Source organism: Odontomachus brunneus, unplaced genomic scaffold (genome assembly GCF_010583005.1).
Source record: "Odontomachus brunneus isolate Ranch 3 - 2012 unplaced genomic scaffold, Obru_v1 Obru_scaffold_040, whole genome shotgun sequence".
NCBI lineage: Eukaryota > Metazoa > Arthropoda > Insecta > Hymenoptera > Formicidae > Odontomachus > Odontomachus brunneus.
In genome coordinates this window covers 968,900-988,481 of record NW_022639490.1, presented here as the reverse complement: position 1 = coordinate 988,481, position 19,582 = coordinate 968,900, and the positions used below count along the sequence as shown (strand labels likewise).

The 19,582-nt window shown below is 35.0% G+C and overlaps 2 protein-coding genes across 3 annotated transcripts; one reads left to right on the top strand and one right to left on the bottom strand.

The window, feature by feature from the left end:
* Positions 1 to 692: 692 nt before the first annotated feature.
* On the top strand, positions 693 to 16,186 carry LOC116844181 (B-box type zinc finger protein ncl-1-like). 2 transcript variants are annotated; one of them, XM_032815379.1, is made up of 9 exons: positions 693 to 2,427; positions 5,191 to 5,522; positions 5,937 to 6,141; positions 6,244 to 6,742; positions 7,347 to 7,511; positions 7,860 to 8,110; positions 8,254 to 8,611; positions 8,796 to 9,028; positions 9,320 to 16,186. In XM_032815379.1, exons 1-9 carry the CDS (start codon positions 1,708 to 1,710, stop codon positions 9,422 to 9,424), a joined length of 2,868 nt encoding a protein of 955 aa, XP_032671270.1. In that variant the 5' UTR covers positions 693 to 1,707; the 3' UTR covers positions 9,425 to 16,186. The 2 variants fall into 2 exon arrangements, with proteins under 2 accessions (XP_032671270.1, XP_032671269.1); XM_032815378.1 differs by having other exon boundaries at positions 694 to 2,427; positions 7,347 to 7,517.
* A 123-nt stretch (positions 16,187 to 16,309) lies between these two features.
* On the bottom strand, positions 16,310 to 19,534 carry LOC116844182 (synembryn). The gene is made up of 10 exons (XM_032815380.1): positions 19,150 to 19,534; positions 18,877 to 19,016; positions 18,695 to 18,807; positions 18,221 to 18,519; positions 17,947 to 18,113; positions 17,563 to 17,812; positions 17,266 to 17,410; positions 16,981 to 17,128; positions 16,721 to 16,840; positions 16,310 to 16,528 (listed from the first exon to the last, which is right to left on the bottom strand). Exons 1-10 carry the CDS (start codon positions 19,240 to 19,242, stop codon positions 16,402 to 16,404), a joined length of 1,602 nt encoding a protein of 533 aa, XP_032671271.1. The 5' UTR covers positions 19,243 to 19,534; the 3' UTR covers positions 16,310 to 16,401.
* Positions 19,535 to 19,582: the final 48 nt, after the last annotated feature.

Here is a 19,582-nt window from a genome sequence, read left to right as displayed (position 1 = left end):
CATCACCTGAGTACTCTCCCTCTTTTTTTATCTCACTCTCGTATCTCTTTTGTTCCAACGCAGCGCATTATGCGCATGATGCGCTTTGCGGAACGCAGCCAGTGTATGCAACTGGAAAGCACCCTGTATGTATGTCGGGTAAGATTAGGATTATTTCTCAACTATGCTTATATTTTAGTATTTTTTAATAATAAATAATAAAATCTAAATAATAAAAAAGATATTATCCACGTCGCAAATGCCAGTCTCTTTTCAAGCCTTTTCTATGCTTATTAACTTTAATTTTCACTAGAAAACACTAGTTTACGCAACCGACAATAGCCCTCAAGTGAGTACGGATGTGTAGTGTTGTGTCGACGATTACGACAATTGGAATACAACTTGTGTCGCCGTATGCATGAAAATGTCTAGGATATTGCAATAGGAAAGCATCTCGAAATGAAATGAAAATTACAAAAATGATCAAATTCACTAGGCACTGACCAATGAAGTTATAAATATTCTAATAAATTTATTCACTTTTATCATTTTCACTCCGTTTTAAGATACACAATCGACTCTCTGGATATTCGCCATCGTGAACATTTCGATACTCAATAGAGAAATTCGTTTGTTTAGGGACGCCGGCTAGCGACATTTTCGTTTCGGGAGAGCATCGTTCGGACATGCGACACTCCCATCTCGATATCGACTATTCAACGACCGCATATCGAGGGGACGAGCTCGTTCCACGGTTCGAATGCTTTATTCGCTTCGTTCCACGTATGAAGAAGTGCGAAATATTCGCGGCCGAGGCGTCGATCGCAAGACAAAAGAGCTACAGTCGTCGCCGCGTATAATCGCGAAGTGATCTCGCGCGCGTACCGTGAGACTGATAATGCTCGAAAGCACTCGCGCTACACGAGCTATAGCGTCGAGCTGCAGCAAATCGACGATTGGCAAGTCTTAGTGCGCGACCACGACAGCGGCGAGGGGTATTGCGACGACGACGACGACGACGACGGCGAGGTAGTGACGGCAGTGAGTGCTCGACAACGTCTCAGCAAGACGACTGTAAATAAATGCACGTAGGCGCACGACTGGCTGCGTCAGTTACACGACTCTCGAACCGTCTCGAAGAACGAAGTTAACTGCGTAACGTATATCTACATTGTAGACCGTTAGTCGTGCGACACGCGCACAGACTCGCGAACCAGACTCTGCTCGAGCGATTCGATTTTTTCAAGCGCGCGCTCACGTCTTTCTCTCTCTTTCTCTTCCCCCCTCTCCCCTATTCTCTTTCTCTTCGTCACTCCCCCCTCCGTCACCCCTCTCCCCAGTGGCGTGCGTCTTCGCGTTACCAAGCTCATTTCGTCGTGTACTCGTGAGCTTCCTCGGCTTCCTCGCGATCGCCTCGTGTTTTGTTTCTCCGAGCGAGCGAGTGAGTGAGTGCGCGCGACAGTGCAATGTTTTGGAGTACGCGCTCCTCGTGAAATCTCTCCGAGGAACTTTCATCTCTCAGTCGTTCGTTCTCTCGGTCCGACGACTACGCGGAGACGAATAGAGAAAGAGCAGGAAGGGAGGAGAAGCGTGTGAATCCCCGACGCCAAATCGCATTCGCGAGCGGTATTCGTCAGGCAGTGCACGGCCGGAGAACGTCGCGGCGAACATCGTCGTCCCGCTCGAGGCTCCCTCTCCCGCTGGATCGCGCGCGGACGGCATCGCACGATGGCATCGTCCACGGTGGCTGTTCCGTCCGGGGCGGCCTCGGTGCCGCCGACTGGCGCAACGAGCGCCATCGGCAACGGCACCGAGGAGATCGACGGCAGCGATCTGTACGGCAATGACAATCGCAACTCCGTGAACGCCGCCAGCAGCGGCGGCGGCAGCGGGTACAATAACAGCGCTGGCAACCCGGGCGACGCTCTGGAGGAGATGGCATGCGGCAACGGCGGGAGCAACGAACAGGGCTGCACCTTGTGCAGAAACAAACTGTGCTCGCCCCGAGTGCTGTCCTGCCTCCACGTGTTCTGCGAGGTGTGTTTGGACAAGCTGCTGATGGACGAGGCTGGGGACTCCAAGGTGGTCTCGGTCATCAGCTGTCCGATATGTCAGCAAGAGACTTCCGTTAGTTCTAAGGGCGCCGCGTCGCTCACGTGCGACTACGTTCTCACCAACATACTGGACATGTCCGCCATTGAGAGCATGGCTGTGCTGTGTACCTCGTGCAAGGCCAAAGAGAGCGCTGTGGCGCGCTGTTCGGACTGCGCCAATTTCCTGTGCCCAAACTGCAACACGGCACACCAGTTCATGCGCTGCTTCGAGAGCCACAAGGTCGTGGCGTTTGAAGACCTCAAGCAATCTAAGGAAGCTATCCCGATACATAAGCCGATATTTTGCGAGTGTCATCCCGCCGAGAACATGAAGTTCTACTGTCACACGTGTCAGGTGAGTCGACTGCTGATAGAGCAAAGAGTATGAACCCATATTCTGAACCCTCTTTTATCGATAAAAGTGCCTTAAATATAGCTTCTCAGCCAATCAGGTGGCTCTTAAGCTTCTTTTAGAGGCACTTTTACAGATAAAAGAAGATTCAGAATCTGGACCTATGTTTTGCAATTCTGTTTCAGTTACATACAGACTGTATTCATTGTAATGGTATTAACTATATTTTTTATTGGTTACAATGATTGGACAGAAAAGGGAGTTCAATACCGAGAAAAATATTGTCCCACCGTTGAGATAAGCGATTACTTGGTTCATTTTCCTTCTCTTAAATAGTGGTTATTTTTATGGTTACAAAAGATATCTTCTTGATAATAGTTTTAAAATATATTTTTCACAAATTTGAGAAAACCTCATTATCATGTACTTAAAAGAAGAATTTATTGTCTTTATAAGAATATTATAAAATGTACCTAAGGAGAAATTTGCTCGACTGTGTCGAGCAAATCCAATTATTTATCTACCAGGTTATCTGGTGAAAATCCGGATTTATTATTGATTGTTGAAATAATCATATTAAGTGGTTTTAAGCTTTATATCCTTGATGTTTCTACAATAATTAATTCTACAATAATTAATAATTAATTTATGTCTTAAGAAATGAGTTGTAAATATAGGGAAATTTGTTTTTTGTATTATATTTTTATGTTTTGCATACAGAGTATGAAAGGAAAAACCTACTATTTATGTTTTTAGTAATTATCTAACAAATTTTTTGCTTGAAATATTTTGAGAAATAAAAAAAAGAAGAAAAAATATGAAGGAAAAAATTAAGGAGGATTATCAGATTTGTGGTTCTGAATTTGACTGAGAGGGAAAAAAACAGAGTTTTCATAATTATCCCATATACATATATCTCCTACACACGCACGTGCGCACGCACGCGACACACACACACGCGACACACACACATACGCGCGCGCGCGCGCGCGAACTAAAAATCAAATTCTATACATTTACTATTTAACACATAAATGTGCAATTGATTTTAAAGACATATTAAGGATACAAAGCTTAAGAACATTTAACATGTGTGACTATTTCAACAATGAATAAATCTAGATTTTCAGAGCTTTTTTCAAGGATGGTAGACAAATAATGGTTATTTTCTATTTTTAGAAGATCCTAGAAGCAATTTCCCATAGTTGATTAAAGTTTCATTAATGGGTCAAAAATGACCTATTTTTAATATACTTTTAAAAAATGGGTCACTCACTTTTTTTAAATGAAAATCATATTTATCTATAGTATTGTAAAAAGAGTCAAAATAAATTCTATAGTAACTTGTAACATTATCTTTATTGCTTTTTCACAGCAAAAAGAACCTAATGAAATAATGAAGAGTTTCAACAATGTATAACACAGCATGTGCAGAAACATAAATCAAAATAATTACTAATTAATGCTACTAATTAATGCGACATAGAAAACTCTTACAAAATGTGGAGTTTTGTGTTGCAGAAAATGAATTATATTTTGAACATATCCTGGACACATCTAACATTATTCATTACATTGTATTCCAAACATTATATTCTGTCCATATTTTCACTATTAAATGTCAGCGAAAATAACATTATGAATTATTATTGAATTTGTTTTGATTCTTTTTATAATACTACAGGTAAAAAGACTTTTTTTTATATAAATTATATATGATTTTATTTTAAAAAGTGAAAGTAACTTTAATTTGTTTTATTTAAATAAGGAATTCGAAAAGCAACGTTTTCGAATTTTTTATGATTGCATCTCGATATTGATCAGGTTTCTTCCTGCCTAATCATTGCAACTAGTAGAAAGATTATGGACATCGATATGATGATGATGAAAACTCTGTATACTTGTGCACTTCAAGAAAAATCCTATCTTTTATATATGAATACAAGGAAGCAATTGAAAAAATATATATATAATGTAAAAAAAAATATATAAATAAAGATAGATTTAATTATTTGAGCATCAGGTTCTGAAGATCTGTATATTAATAGTTGTCACTTGAAACTTATCTAGTAGTAAGTAAGACACTCAGATTAATATTTCGAGTTAGATTAAAGTTTTTCAGTTGAATTATGATATATGTAAAATATTTATAGCTGTATATAATAGTGATTCAACTGAAAATTTCCTATCTAACTCTGCATTTAAATCTAAGTATGTCACTTGAAATGAGTTTCAAGTAATAATTATTAATAAGGACTTCAAAAGTTTGAGGTTCCAGAAAGATTGTATTCTCTAACTTGTTATCTAATATTGATCGGTACCGATCGATTGTTATATATTTTTAGTTATAAGAGCGCATTTCTGTAAAAATTTAGAAAGATAGCTTACTTCAAAGAGATTGTTTCCTAATAGATATTTGTTAACCAAAATAGGTATGGTAAATCAATTCCAAGATGTCGATAACTATTAAATTATCTTTGAAGCAAAAAAACAAAGATAATCTTAAGATCAAATATCTATCTCCCAGAAAAAAAGCTCTATCATAAGAAAATTTTTTTCTAAATAGAATAGCTTTAATATTCTATTTCGATATTCAAGGTGGCAGTAGTTGTTGACTTATTCTGTATATTGGTAGTTTCTTGATGCATTTATTATGATACAAAAGTTTTGCTTTATTAAAAAAAAATTTATAATGTTCAATTCTTTTTATTAGAATGAAGCTTGAAAAAGACTTGAATATATATGTATATATTTGGGTATAATTAGGAACCTATCTGCAACGAATGTCTACTTGTGGAACATAAAGCTCCAGAGCATCAGTACGATCGACTGACAGATGCAGAACCACGACAGAAAGAGGAATTATTTAATCTGATGGCTGAAAGTAAAGCGAAAATTTCCGAATGTGATCAGATCTCGACGCAATTAGATAATGCGTTAAGCGAGCTGCAGGTACAACACGACCAAGCAAAAGATCTAATTGTGGAAACTTTTCAAAGTTACAAGGCCGTACTGGAAAAATGTAAAGCTAACGCATTGGAAGAACTCGGAAAACTTCACGAAGCCAGGGAACTTGAAATAATGGACACTTTTCACAAGTACGTACAAAAATCGGTGAATGAAGACGATAAGTTTCACGAATCAAGGATGAAACTAAAGTTCGTATTAATAGTTATTACTTGAAACTTGTTTCAAGTAAAATTTTCAGATTTAAATTTAGAGTTAGATGAGAATTTTCCAGTTGAATCACGCTTACATATACGAATGTCACATTTATTATAATTTAACTGGTAAAAACTTGGATTCAACTCTGAATAAAAATCTGAGTATATCACATGAGACAAATTTCAGGTAACAATTATTAATACGAGCTTTAATATGTTACAGCAAAATGCTGTAAAACCAGGTTAATGAAAAAACAGGTGCAATTACTTCCACTTGCTTGCACCTTTATTCATTTATATTAATCGTTACGTTTCCCGCTACATTATATGTATTAAAATATATTGCAGTGTTGAAAAAACCGTGGAGAAAATAGAGGATGCTTGTCGTTTCACTTCAAGACTCCTTGAGCACGGCGACGCAGTAGAAATGTTAGCTCTTCGTCGTGTCGTAGGAGCACAATTGATGAACCTGATAAAAAACACTCCAAAATACAACGTAACATACTCGATCGAGTTTCAGACCGACTATAATCATTTCGAAAAAACCGTCAAGGTAAATGCACGTCTGACAAAGTATAATATATTCCATATCTTTATAGTTTCTTTGATTTAATCGCTCGTTATTACGTTACAACAAAGAGAAAATCTATTGCAGGAGGTATTTGGAAAGTTTCGTACCGAGGGCACATCGACCTCAGTGAAGACTCTTCCCGAGCCGATCTCAACTATATCAGGAGTCTCTACGAATCAGCAGATGGTCCACACTTCGATCGGCTGTGCGAGTTCTCTCAGTACAAGCTCCCCCATCTCGCTTCCCGCGTCAATGCAATCCTCGTTCGAAGGTGAACCCTCGTTCGTTATTCCGCCAACCACGAGTCCTCAAAATATCCCGCCTCCACCACCACCCGTACCTCTTCCACCAGGTCCTATTCACGGGCTGACCAGCATACAAGAGTACAATCTCCAGCGACTGGCTAGTTTAGCGGAGAAGGACATGGTGGGTGACACCGATGTCGTAGGACCTAGCTCGAACCCTAGTCCAACTCCGTCCTTCACGTTGGCAGACCTGTTTGCCGGGGACCTAAGTTCAACGAGCCACGCCATTAACAATTTACAGGCTCTTGCAAAACTAGGAAATACTCTTGGCAATCAAGGTAAGCGCCAACGAACTACGCTGCCACAACGAATATGTAAACCGATTTGCGTTTATATTTTATGGATCGTGGTCAACTACTCGCATTCTATATTTTTCTTTCTCGGTTATATCTTCTCTCTCTTTTTTTTATGCTTTTTTTATGTATAATTTTTTTCTAAATTTATTCACTAAAGGAAGAACTCATTGGCCCATTACTTTTGTAACTTTAACTTCTGTGCCCTCTATTTTATCTTATAAAAAAATAATCTACGAGATAAAACGATTTGTGCGATGTACAACGACAAATAACGACGACACGATTCAAGGCCATAATTATGTTCTTTGCAACCTGAATGGGACTTTGCAGTTTAATCATTTAAGAAAAAAGAGACAAAATTATAGAACTATAAAATAAGAGAAACTTTTAGTTACTTTTAATAGAAATTCATGTAATGTATATACTGACTTACCCATTATATTCGCTCCAACATCTGCGTTACGCTCTTACTTGCTTAAAGATATGTTTGATTTAAGTTGTACATTTTGAAAAGCATGTATATATAGAATTGTTCATTATAATCCATGTAAAAAAATATATATGTATTGACTTATTTTTTACACAGATCTGGGAAATGCTACGATTAACGGTGGTGGTGGATTAGTATTGGGACGTGGATCTTCACCAGCCATTGTGGACGCCCCAATAGTGGGCTCTCTGGCTGCCAGTAGTTTATTAAATGGAGGATTCCAGTCAATGTCCTCTTCCACTTCGCCAATACTTTCACAGGGTACTGGTAAGACCATGCTAATTAAAATATATGTTAACACTGCAAAAAAAACGTATTTTGTACTGATCTTACAAATAACGCGTTGCTCTTTGTGTAATTCTAATAAAAAAAAAAAAAGAAACTGGTAAAGAAACTAACTGGTAAAAATCAATATGAGTGCGCAATCGTTAATATTTAATAATTGTTATATTGAAGAAAAAATTGTACATATTCTACTTATTTTATAAATAACATATACTCAGCATGTACTCCGGGTGATTATACTATTTGTAAGAGATATTAACGAGAAAATAATTTTGTCATTGTAATTATTGCATTGGCTTATCGATATCGATATTTTATTTTTAGACGATTTAATAGGTGATTCCATGCATAACATGCCTGTAGTAGTAGGGAATACTGTTGCCAATGTAACCGGATCAGGGACAGCGAATTATGCTCATCCGCGTTCAAACAATACAAAATTGACGCCTATGCATATCCGAAGCAAATTTGGACAATTAGGACCTAGTAAAGGGCAATTTAATTCGCCACATGGATTTTGTCTAGGAACCGACGAGGATATTATTGTCGCGGACACGAATAATCATAGAATTCAGGTATTGATATTAATTATATATCAACTACTTACAGTGAGATATGTAATTAGTAAGCACAATAATAAGTACCTTATTATAAGCAAAACTACGAAGATGCGAGCATTGCGCAAATCTCATGTAAACTTTATGTTCTGTGACTCTAGATTTTTGATAAGACTGGTACCTTCAAGTTTCAATTCGGCGTTCCTGGCAAAGAGGAAGGACAGTTGTGGTATCCCAGAAAAGTGGCCGTTATGAGAAATAATGGCAAATTCGTTGTATGTGATCGGGGAAACGAACGGTCCCGTATGCAAATATTTACGAAGAGCGGTCACTTTATAAAGAAAATCGCTATTCGTTACATCGATATCGTAGCTGGCCTAGCTGTTACCAGTCAAGGACACATTGTGGCTGTTGACAGTGTGTCGCCAACTGTGTTCGTAATCAGTGATAACGGAGACCTTTTAAGGTGGTTTGATTGCAGTGACTACATGAGAGAACCGAGTGATATCGCTATCAGTGGTGGGCATTTCTTTCTACTTTCTCTGTTTTCTTTTCTTTTTGCAATAACATTGCCACTGATCACATAACATGACATAGAGGAAAGATTACATATATGCAAAATTACAGTAATTTATATGACGATTATTATGATCTTATCGATATCTTGCGATCTTTTATAAATGAATTGTGTACAAATTTTTAGGCAAGGAATATTTCGTTTGCGACTTTAAAGGACATTGTGTTGTGGTGTTTAACGAAGATGGTAAATTCCTGCGTCGCATTGGCTGTGAGAATTTAACAAACTTCCCAAACGGGATCGATATTAGCGATGCAGGAGACGTATTAATTGGAGATTCGCATGGCAATCGTTTCCATGTAGCTGTCTTTTCCAGAGATGGGTCTTTAATTTCGGAATTTGAATGTCCATATGTGAAGGTAAGATATTTTATAATATATAATAATAGAAAATATATAATAGATAATTTATAATATATATTCTTTATCAAATGCTCCAGCTTTTATACATTGCATTTAACGCGCATTCGATTGCCAGTAATAATTTACCATTGTACTGGGCAATTTGGCATAAAGTTATTCGATAAATATTCGTACCTGTATTTCATTTTCGCTTACGTTACTCATATTGGTGATTTTTTAAATAGGAAATGTTTCATTAGTAACATTTACTTTATCCGAATATTACATAAAAATGTTACTATATAATAGGTATCTCGATGTTGTGGCTTAAAAATAACTTCGGAGGGATATATTGTAACACTGGCGAAAAACAACCACCATGTCCTCGTATTGAACACACTTTATATATTATGAAGTGGAATCAGACGAATAAGTATAACTTCTTTCCTGCAAGTGGAAACCTTTGGAAACCGCTCTCAACGAAAGATGGGAAAGGCACGCCCAAGGAATTATGTTCGAATTTTGGGCCTATTGAAGCAATAGAAACAAGTGCAGCATGCAGCTTTAATAGTTGTAAAAGTATAATGCGTCCCTCTTTTATGAAAGTAACAATGTTGAAAAAAAAGCAAAAGGTAATGTACGTCTCCGACCAAACAGTATAATAGTAACTTAGCAACTTGCATTTTGGTAAACTGCCAAAGTAAATTAAATTAACTAAGTGGAACCAGTTATAAAGAAGCAGTAAGCGTTATATCGACCGAAGCCAGTCGGGTCGCTTGTAGTAGAGAAAGCAATCTACATATGGCCTTCCGTCAAAATTGGTTGTTATACATCATTTTTGACACATCAGTATTTTAAGTATGTTTGTAAATCAAATTATTCTAGTCTCCAACGAGCACCTTTTACACGCCGATAATTTCATTTTTTACGCTTGTGAAATAAGACGTTCTCGTCTTGGTTTTAATTACATTTGAGAAGAACATAGGTCTTAGTCCTAATCAGTGCTTCAGGATACACAAGGGTGCACACATTACGTTCAAAATTTTTCATTTAAGAACTCTATAAGTAACTAATAAGCTCAGCAGGATAACTTTCATGACGTGAGGATCAAAATTTTCCGCTTAACAGAAAAATAAAAAAAAAAGCGTTGCATGCTGCGAGGTAGTTGGTAGTACTTCCTGCTCTTATCATATCGTATTTCTAAAGAAAGACAATGAAACGATACTCCTCATTGCAGCAGGCACGAAGCTTAAAGAGAGCTATGTTCCTGATTTCTTTCTGCGCGTTTGAAAATGATAGTTGAGAACGTTAATATAAAAGCAACGTTAATGTGCAAGGAATAGATTATGGTATGTTGAAAATCAAACGTTTAATATCTTATAAGGAAGGTGTCGTACAGAGGATACTTTGTGAGCATAAAAGGTGAAATAATTATTTACACTTAACGAAAAAAAAACGAGTAGATCCCATTTGTGCATTGTTAAAATTAGACGAGACACATAATGGTTACAATATTTACTCAGGATGCTTTATTATTATGGTCCACTATATATGAATATAATATATATACGTGTGTGAATTATTGGTTCGTGGTGCTAGCGAATAATATATCCATACAGTGTAAATGTATTTGTTATAAAGTTACAGGAATCGTTGCCCCCGCATTTCGTAGATGTAAGGGTAACGATTCTGTGTAATGTATTATATAAGATTCGTAAGAACATATGCCACCCCGGTATCACATAGGGACGATACTTTATCTATGTAAAGAGAGGGAAGATAACGTACAGTTTGCTAAACAACCTCTATTTATGTACATATTAATACGATCCATGAGAGAAGGGGGGGAAACCACATAAGACACATACATATATAGAAATACACATATTTTTTAGGGTTGTTTACATGATCAGCCTTAAGATTTGATTGAACTAAAATGCAATGTGTATACAACAATGTACATCAGATATTTGGCAGATTGCTACACTGTGTTACCTTATATTATCTACAATAATGTTTAATTACGAATACTATCTTGCCATACCAAATGCTAGGTAGCACATCCATATATACATAAATATACATAAATAAATAAATAAATAAATACATACATATTTATTTACATAAATATATGTATATTTATTTATTTATTTATACGCGACTAGCTTTATCGGATTTGTTTTGCAAACAGGAAATTGTCTGATTTCATTATTCACGTATGGGACAAACGTGAAATTAGAAGAACGAGGAATACGGAAAAAGAAAGAGGACAGTAATAGGAGGCTATTTAAAAAAAAAATTCGCGCATAATGTCAGAATTTCTAATAAAATTGCACGAAGCCTACGTACATACACCTAAGCTAATCAGTCGTACTCATCTCGTAATGTTAGAAGTTTTAATTTTATATATAAAGAAGAAAAAAGGAAAGAGAGAAAAACTAATCTTGAAATATTTAATAGTCATGGTTAGCAGAGTTATATAAATAATGCCTGTGATAATAGTATCGTCAGGATAAGTTGTGTCCTTAAAGAGTCTCTGATGTTGTTGCTAGGTAAATATAATTAGAAGTATCAATGAGAGATACCATTGGTGCCGTCTGGAGGGTGTGTTTATGCACAATAACACCTAACGCAGAGCCATCAATCGTCTCTGATGATACGTTACATATGAAAAAAGAAAAAGAGGATATTCAAAATAAAGAGAACATGTTGCAAAATTTTTGCCAGTCATATTAAAAACTCATAGTGTAACGAATGGATGACCATTAACGAGAGGGTCTTTTACCTCACAAAATTATTATATTACGCTCACCTTATATATACTTGAATATTTTAGTATAGATTTACTCTATTTACATATTTTTATCTGTGAAAGACTACTTGGCTAATTTAGGCCACTGTTGAAATTCACCCCTTATTTGCCTTGATGTTTAAATTACAACAATAATATTAAAAGGAAAAAAAAAGAACGAGAATTACTTGTTACGTAAATGGTAATTGTGATAGATTTTTTGATGATTTTTACAATCTCAAAAGTCTTATTATCCTAATATGTATAGAATTATATAGTCACTCTGTACGTACTAGATAAACTTTGCTTACATTGTTAAACTAATATTAAAAGCTCTCATAATCCATGCTAAGCAGTTTTACAACTGGCAGCGTAATCGAAGATCATATTTTGAATATGCGATGGGTTCTGTGTGTATTACTTTAGCAGTACTGTTTTTATTGCTACACAACTTCCAAGGCCTTTTAGGTGCCACCGATTTCTCGACATCATTTCAAATGGTACTGTTTAACTTTACGTGTTACGAGCGAAATTATTATCATTATTGTGTCCGAATTTTTGATGCTGTGTTTACTGTGGAATTTCAATTACGAGTACTGTTTGCTCTGATAATTGTAGTTGTCGCTTGTTTTATTTATAAATCAGCGCTAGTATGTGCGTACTTGTTTTCGTCGATTCGAAAATTGCTCTCAACATGCCGTTTTACAAGCTGTTTTACGAATATATACTTGACAAACACACAAAGAAGAGATAATTACAAACACTTGGAACCGTTCTATTCCAATTTCACACATAATCCAAGTTGAATGACACACGATACTTGTGAATTGTACATCGTAATGTCGTGTGTGTGTGTGTGTATCCGATGATGACAAATTGTTGCTACATATATCACGCGATGATATGTTCCTGATTTCGAGAGAGAAAAAATCTTTCGCGTCGTACTATACAATAAGAATTAACCGCGAGATTTATAAGCATTAACGGAGGCATCTACAATTATATGAAGGATAGAGGACTAACATGACACGACATAAACTGAATTCTAGCCTACGGTTAATCATAGTCTTCCTAGAATCCTAAAGAAGAGTATGACTTTGCTATATTGATTAGGGCATGGCCAATTAACACTATATAGCTGGTTATAAACGAGGAATGCGTAACGAAGGAGTTACTTCTCGAGAGTACCCTAAATTAACAGCTCTATATCGTTTTATATATATACTAGACATGGCTTATACATTAGAGAGTCCGCAATCTTTTCATCCTTTTTTGTTTTTTTTTTCCCTTCCGTGCTTTCTTTCAGCATAATTTAACTTATATTTATACGAGAAAAAAATGAGAAAAGAGAGAAAAACCTACGATCAAAAGAGATAAAAAAAAGCGCGATGGTTTATTATGTGTAAGAGTTCCACGTTATTTTTGTAACGATATTTTTATTCCTTACTCGCTCTTATACATTGTCTTATTATATATTGTATCATTAATTTTAATTCTTTACGCGAGCATTATGTGTTCCATTGGCTGTTTCAGATGCTATCTCAGCGTACTCGGATACGTTAGAGTATCGTTCCTTCGGCAAGCGTTGTTGAAGGCACGGTATTAAGGCCTGCTATTTTGATCTATCTCGTTTTATTTGCGCAATTGGATGAACCAGAGCTGCTTCCATATATAAACTGTATTTATATTATTTATACATATTTTTTTTGTTTCATTAATTTTATAATTTCATATCTTACTTAAAAAGATAAAAAAGCGTTATCGACCGACTTTTATTATACATTTCATTGCATTTTAGTTGTTTTTTTCAATGTTTATCTTGTATTTTTCGTTCTTTTTCTCTTTGTTTTAAATACTCAGTCTGAGATGAGGTGACAACAAATTGTATACATAGCTTGTCGTGGTGTCTTGTTCAACATGAGAGAAAGAGAAAAGGCGATTTATTCGTATAGTGAATTAGATGTAACAAGTATTGTTGTTAATTCTACTTTACGATTTAACTGCATTCCAAATAGAGATCATTTTATCTTTCACTTTTATGAGATATAAAAATTTAAATTCCTTAGTGCCAAAAGAAGAAGGAAAAAAAAAAAAGAAAAAGGACAGACTAATCAGAGTATTTTATACACAACACGTATTGCTTACGGTTTATTTTTTATTTCTCATAAGTTTATCTTATTCATGTTTTTGAGTTTGCGTCGTGTGTGGGTATCGAAGCTCTTAGAGTAAGAAAACAAAAAAAATATTACAGTTAAATCCTTGCTTAGTCAGTTAAAGTACAAATATTTAATGTATTCTATCTTTAGACGATAAGTAATGAGAGGCGTGTAATCGCGTATATGTTGTTACTTGGTTTCATTCCTCAAACAGCACTAGCTTTATTTATTTGCATTAGTTACTCGATGTAATACTTAACAGGCTGAGAACGAGCGAATGAACGAAGGAATGGACGAGTGGACGAACGAACGAATGAATGAAAGAATTAATTAATTAATTAATTCACGAATAAACGAACGAACGAATGAATGAATGAATGAACAAACGAACGAACGAACAAACGAATGAATGAATGAAAGAATGAATGAATGAATGAATGAACAAAGAAAGAAAGAGAGTGTGTATGGAAGAGAGAGAGAGAGTAAAGAAAAGTTTTTGCCATTGCCCTATACACCTGTAATATTATTTTGATATTAAAACACACGTTCCTTTTTGGAGGTACTTTGTTTACATATCAAATTGACCACTAAAACACATTACACATACAGTTGCATTCCATCGGTATGCTGAAACAGTGTCAACTTGCATAATAGCGTACCGTTGAAGTTCGGTGATCTCCGTGTTTCCACACTTACTTTTAAGTAGCGATCGCGAGACTGACTGAGAGAAATCGTTTGCTCTGAGAGTGACACTGTCATCGGTTGCGTTATCGTTCGTGAAGCTTGTTATAGCGAGAGGAAGAGAGAGAGATCACACTGTGAGCTTTTAATCGTTAAGGGAGAAATAAGCTTCCGTTTGTACGTCGAGCGATTGCTCCAGCAGAATCGAGCCCGAGCTATTGTCACGTTTCTCTATGCAAAATTAGTTTAGCGACACTTTCTCGAATCTATCTAATTAAATGACTACTCTATACGCATATTACACCACCACCGAGTATCCGGAACGATACTTCTTAACGATTCGGCTTGTGTTATTTATGGCGATTCATCTTGTCGATATTGTAGCTATTTTAAATCGATACTGCGGATTTACTGTGTGTAAACCATGTTTTCCTGAAACCTCCATTGGTATTTTACATAGAACGACTGTCTTTGAAAAAAAAAAGAAAGAAAAGGAGAAAAGAACGAAAGAAAGGGAAAGGTTTTAAATGTTCCGACATCACTTATACTTCAAAATGTAAACTGTATAAGAATAGTACAACTGATGAAAAGGTAAATTGTAATGCAATATGGAAAGCGTGTATACCGATATATATTTTTTATATGCTAATGGGATGCCAAGGAGCATGGTCATCTTGTAATGTAAACGTATTATTTAGAATTCACACGTCCAGATTGACTGTGTACGCGAATCAGTTCCCACCTTCACCCCGCGGAAACTCTACTCAGCCTTTATATTTAAACACACGTCATCGGACTACTTGAATTTCTCAAGTATTTCAATATGTATCTATTTCTTAAGTTTACAAGTCTTACGATTTTTAATCTTCCAAAGTTTGTCAAGGCTAGTCCCCGAGATACCTATATAACAGATCTAACTCTCTTCTTTATTTTTTTTTCTCTCTGTTTACCGCGAATCAGCTTTTTTCTACCTTGTACCTATAAAAGAAAATTTTAGTTTCATTTTTATATGAAATATTCAAATTTATGGTATTATACGTATACACATCTATATACACTTTTACAAAAAAGAAAAAAAAATATTTTAATCTACATAATGTATTACATAATTAAAGATATGGAACATTTGCTATACTTATATATTTGTCAAATGTATTATATTGAAAATATTTTATTATAGGATGGACGAAAAAGATTTAGCCTTAAAGTAAATGTTCTCTGTTGATCGTACATTGCTTCATCATATCAACTCAATTTTGCCATTACCTGTCAATTCATATGGTACTATCCTATACTAAGATATTCTCAAATGATATCACTATGCAGTTATTTGAAAACGTGTAGAAGTATACATTCTTGTCTGCGCATAGCTGCAATGCAATAATAATATATTGTGATGCTCACAAAGCACATATAACACAATTTACCAAAATTATAATGTTTAAATATTTCATGTGATTTTGGAAACTGTTATATTTTTTATTTCCTGCCAATTGTTTAATTTGTAATGTTGTTCTTTGTTCTTTTTCAATAAAGTAATCAACCGAATGTGGAATGTTTTTCTTATTAATTACAGTCATCTTACACTCTCGTCAATGGTGTTTGATTGTCGGTGACGGATTTAATGAAAGATTCAATCGTAGACGCAATAAGAGAACGAGAGGAGAAATATTCAATTTAAATGACTATATTTGTAATATCGTTACATCTTTACATCGCCAATTTATTTTTCGCATACTTCAAAAATGTGTATAACGTCATATTTACTCGGAGTCGGAATCTCTCCGGCTATACTGTTGTTTTGGTAGTTCACTCTGCAATTCGAGGACGTGTTCTATAGGTTTCGGTTTCCCATCTTCTCCGATGCGGCAAGGACGTACAACTCCCTGTCTAAAGGACAATATCGTTCGTAATGTATTTCATTGTCCGTGTATATGTATTTACTTATTTTAATGTAAATATTAAAATAAATATATATTAATTTTATTATGAATACACGCACGTTATGTATTAGTTACGTACTTAAAATTAGCATTGATATGATACGTGAATAATGAAATTGTTTCGATATATACAATTTACCTCGTTAACTTATCAACAAGATCCACCAGCTGTAAGGCTTGAAATTCTTTTTGCTCCTCCGTCATGCCTTCGAGTGGATTTGGTTTGGGATGTTCGAAACATCCAGTCACCGGATTTATTCTATAAACAAAGAATACAATTTGATTTTGCCAAATCTTTCTGATTAACATAAAAATTTCGCAAAGAACTTTACGAAATAACGTAATAGTGCGAGATAATGGTTTTTCGTTTCCTAATACTTTTATTTTTCGATTACTCACTGTTCTTTATACTTGAGATATTCTTCAGTTTCGCTGTTTTCCGACTCGGAGGAATATCCTGTTTCCGTCTGGCCGCGCCCTAACAATCCTTTTTTTGCGAACATTCCCGCCGCATTTCCGTATCCTGTATACTTTACCATGCGATTAACTGTAACAATGATACTATTATAATAATCATTAGTTCTAGACAAAATCTATTTTGCGAACTTAAAATATCCTAACAATAAATAAATATGAATTTTTGTTACGTATGTTAGGACACTTTGAGGTAAATAGATAAATTACCATTTTCTTTACAAAGGATAAACAATAGTTCCGCAACCAGATCACGTAACTCTATAAGAGGCGACGTAAGTAACTTGCATAACTTGGCTCTCAATGTCGTCCCTTCTTCAGGTCGATTCATCACGTCCTTTAACGGAGGCAGAACCTGAAACATTTTCTATGTTCGTACATGTGCAACCATTTAAAAAATTTACGTTTAAAAACTTGATTAAATCGCGGAACTTGGAATTCTTAAACTCTTAATTTTCAAAGTTCTTCAAATCTTAACACTCAGAAATCGTAAAGTTCTTTCCTTACCTGCAATCTTACATATTTGCGAATAATTGTCTCCGACTTAACGAGTCTGATCAGAGCGGTAACTATTGGAGAGATATTCTCGATCAAATGCGTTTTACAGTTCAATCTTTGATCTAAGAATCTAAGTAAAACGCACACGGCACTCATGTCCATACCTTGATACACACTCTTGTGATCGTTGTACTTGACAGGTTGTACAATTGGTGCATAACAATTGTATGATATTACAGTTAACAAGTTGATGACATTGCTAAAATATGACAATAAATGTATATTCCTCCTAACACAATAAACGTACATTCCTCCTAATGATTTGTTTTATATATATATATATATATATATATATATATATATTTCTTCTACATTCTTATACATATATCTTACCTTTCAAGATCATCTTGCTGTATTGAATATTTAAGAATTAATAGCTTATACAAAATTAACACCAGACTTCTATGTTTCTCTTGATCCTCAATTCCAGTGTCGTCTGATTGTATGTACAAATTAAATAGAACTTTTAAAACTTCGCAAATTACTGTGATTTCTTCAGTCTGGAAACAGTGAAAAGGCTTATTAGCCACATTGCTGACTTTATACGCTGAGTCATTCATCAGTCATTCGTTGTGACATAAAACAATTTTATATAATGTAATTTTACCTTAATAACAGTAGTCTCGTCATTATCTTGATTACGTGTCACAAAATCCTCTATTATTTTAATAAGACATACATCACCACACAAGTCACGTTTGACTACATCTCTTGTGGAAGTATTCAACGCAGTGATTAGAAACAGTATTCTCATGTCAAATAATTTGACATCATATGGAGTGTCATTTGTATAATTTCTAACACGGTCCATCAGATAAGGCAAAGAGGATATTAGTACTTTCGATTGTTGCATTCTTATACTATTGAATAGTAAGTTGCACAGCAACTTTAATGATTCTATCATGACTGCAATTAAAAGAAAGAGTAGTGAATATTAAGAGAAAAAGAACAAAATATAAAAAAGACAAAGGAAAGTATTTATATAATAAAATTAATAAATCTTATATCAATCTTTTTAAGATTAGATTATCATTTAAACTTGTTTGATACTTTATATAATAAAATTATTTTCATTACTCACCCACTGTATATGAAATTTGTTCTTCATCGCATATTTTCGTCAGGCCCGCATTTAGCAATATAATTTTTATTGCATTATCAGTAATTAAATCATCTAAATTAGTTTTGTCTCGGCTGAAATACGGAAGGTATGGTATTATTATAACTATTATAATGTACTATACATATATGTAATTAAATTACCTGAGTATTCTCAAGGCAGCCAAACAATGATGTCTGTAATCTAAATATGTTTGATTTGTTAAATAATGAAATAATTTCTTCCATAGTTTCTCCCGTAAACAATTATTATTCAGTTCATCAAAACTGGTCTTCTTATTGTACTGAAATATCAATAGTTGGTAAATTTAAATTTAAATTACACACGAAAGGAACAAAAGAGCGACACATGAAAATTCATGAGACACATAAATACAATCAACTATAATCTCCAAGTTTTAATAACAATATACTCACACTGTCTAAAAAGACAACAATGTTTTCACAAAATTCTTCGTACGTGCCGGAAATTAATTTTTGAATCAGCTCGTTCGCTGCAATCTTCTCCATGTCTGCTTTTCTTTAATAACAGGTACCATCGAGTCGCATTATAATGTAGAATATATTTTGTGTTATACCATTAAACGTGCTAACACACAATACGTCCGACCGGCCCGAACGGGTTAAATCAAGTTTGACAGATAACCTGTCGCCAGCCTTTTTATCTACGCTGTCATCACATTTCTGGATATGCATGAAATATTCATTAACGAGAAACGGCTATACACCAAGCATAGATATTTATAGCCGAGTTCGCTTGTACGTTCTCGTACTAAAAGTATCATTCTATCTTTATTGCTCATTACATGCTGAAAGAAGATAGAATGATGCTTTCAGCACGAAGCATACG

What these genes read in the sequence shown, in the direction of transcription:
- LOC116844181 (XM_032815378.1), top strand. Translation starts at nt 1,708, where the DNA reads ATGGCATCGTCCACGGTGGCTGTTCCGTCCGGGGCGGCCTCGGTGCCG. An exon ending in TCTACTGTCACACGTGTCAG is followed by an intron (nt 2,428 to 5,190) that starts GTGAGTCGACTG and finishes GGGTATAATTAG; the next exon opens with GAACCTATCTGCAACGAATG. An exon ending in GAGTGATATCGCTATCAGTG is followed by an intron (nt 8,612 to 8,795) that starts GTGGGCATTTCT and finishes ACAAATTTTTAG; the next exon opens with GCAAGGAATATTTCGTTTGC.
- LOC116844182 (XM_032815380.1), bottom strand. Translation starts at nt 19,242, where the DNA reads ATGGAGAAGATTGCAGCGAACGAGCTGATTCAAAAATTAATTTCCGGC. An exon ending in GCTGCCTTGAGAATACTCAG is followed by an intron (nt 18,808 to 18,876) that starts GTAATTTAATTA and finishes TCCGTATTTCAG; the next exon opens with CCGAGACAAAACTAATTTAG. An exon ending in GCAAATATGTAAGATTGCAG is followed by an intron (nt 17,411 to 17,562) that starts GTAAGGAAAGAA and finishes AAAATGTTTCAG; the next exon opens with GTTCTGCCTCCGTTAAAGGA.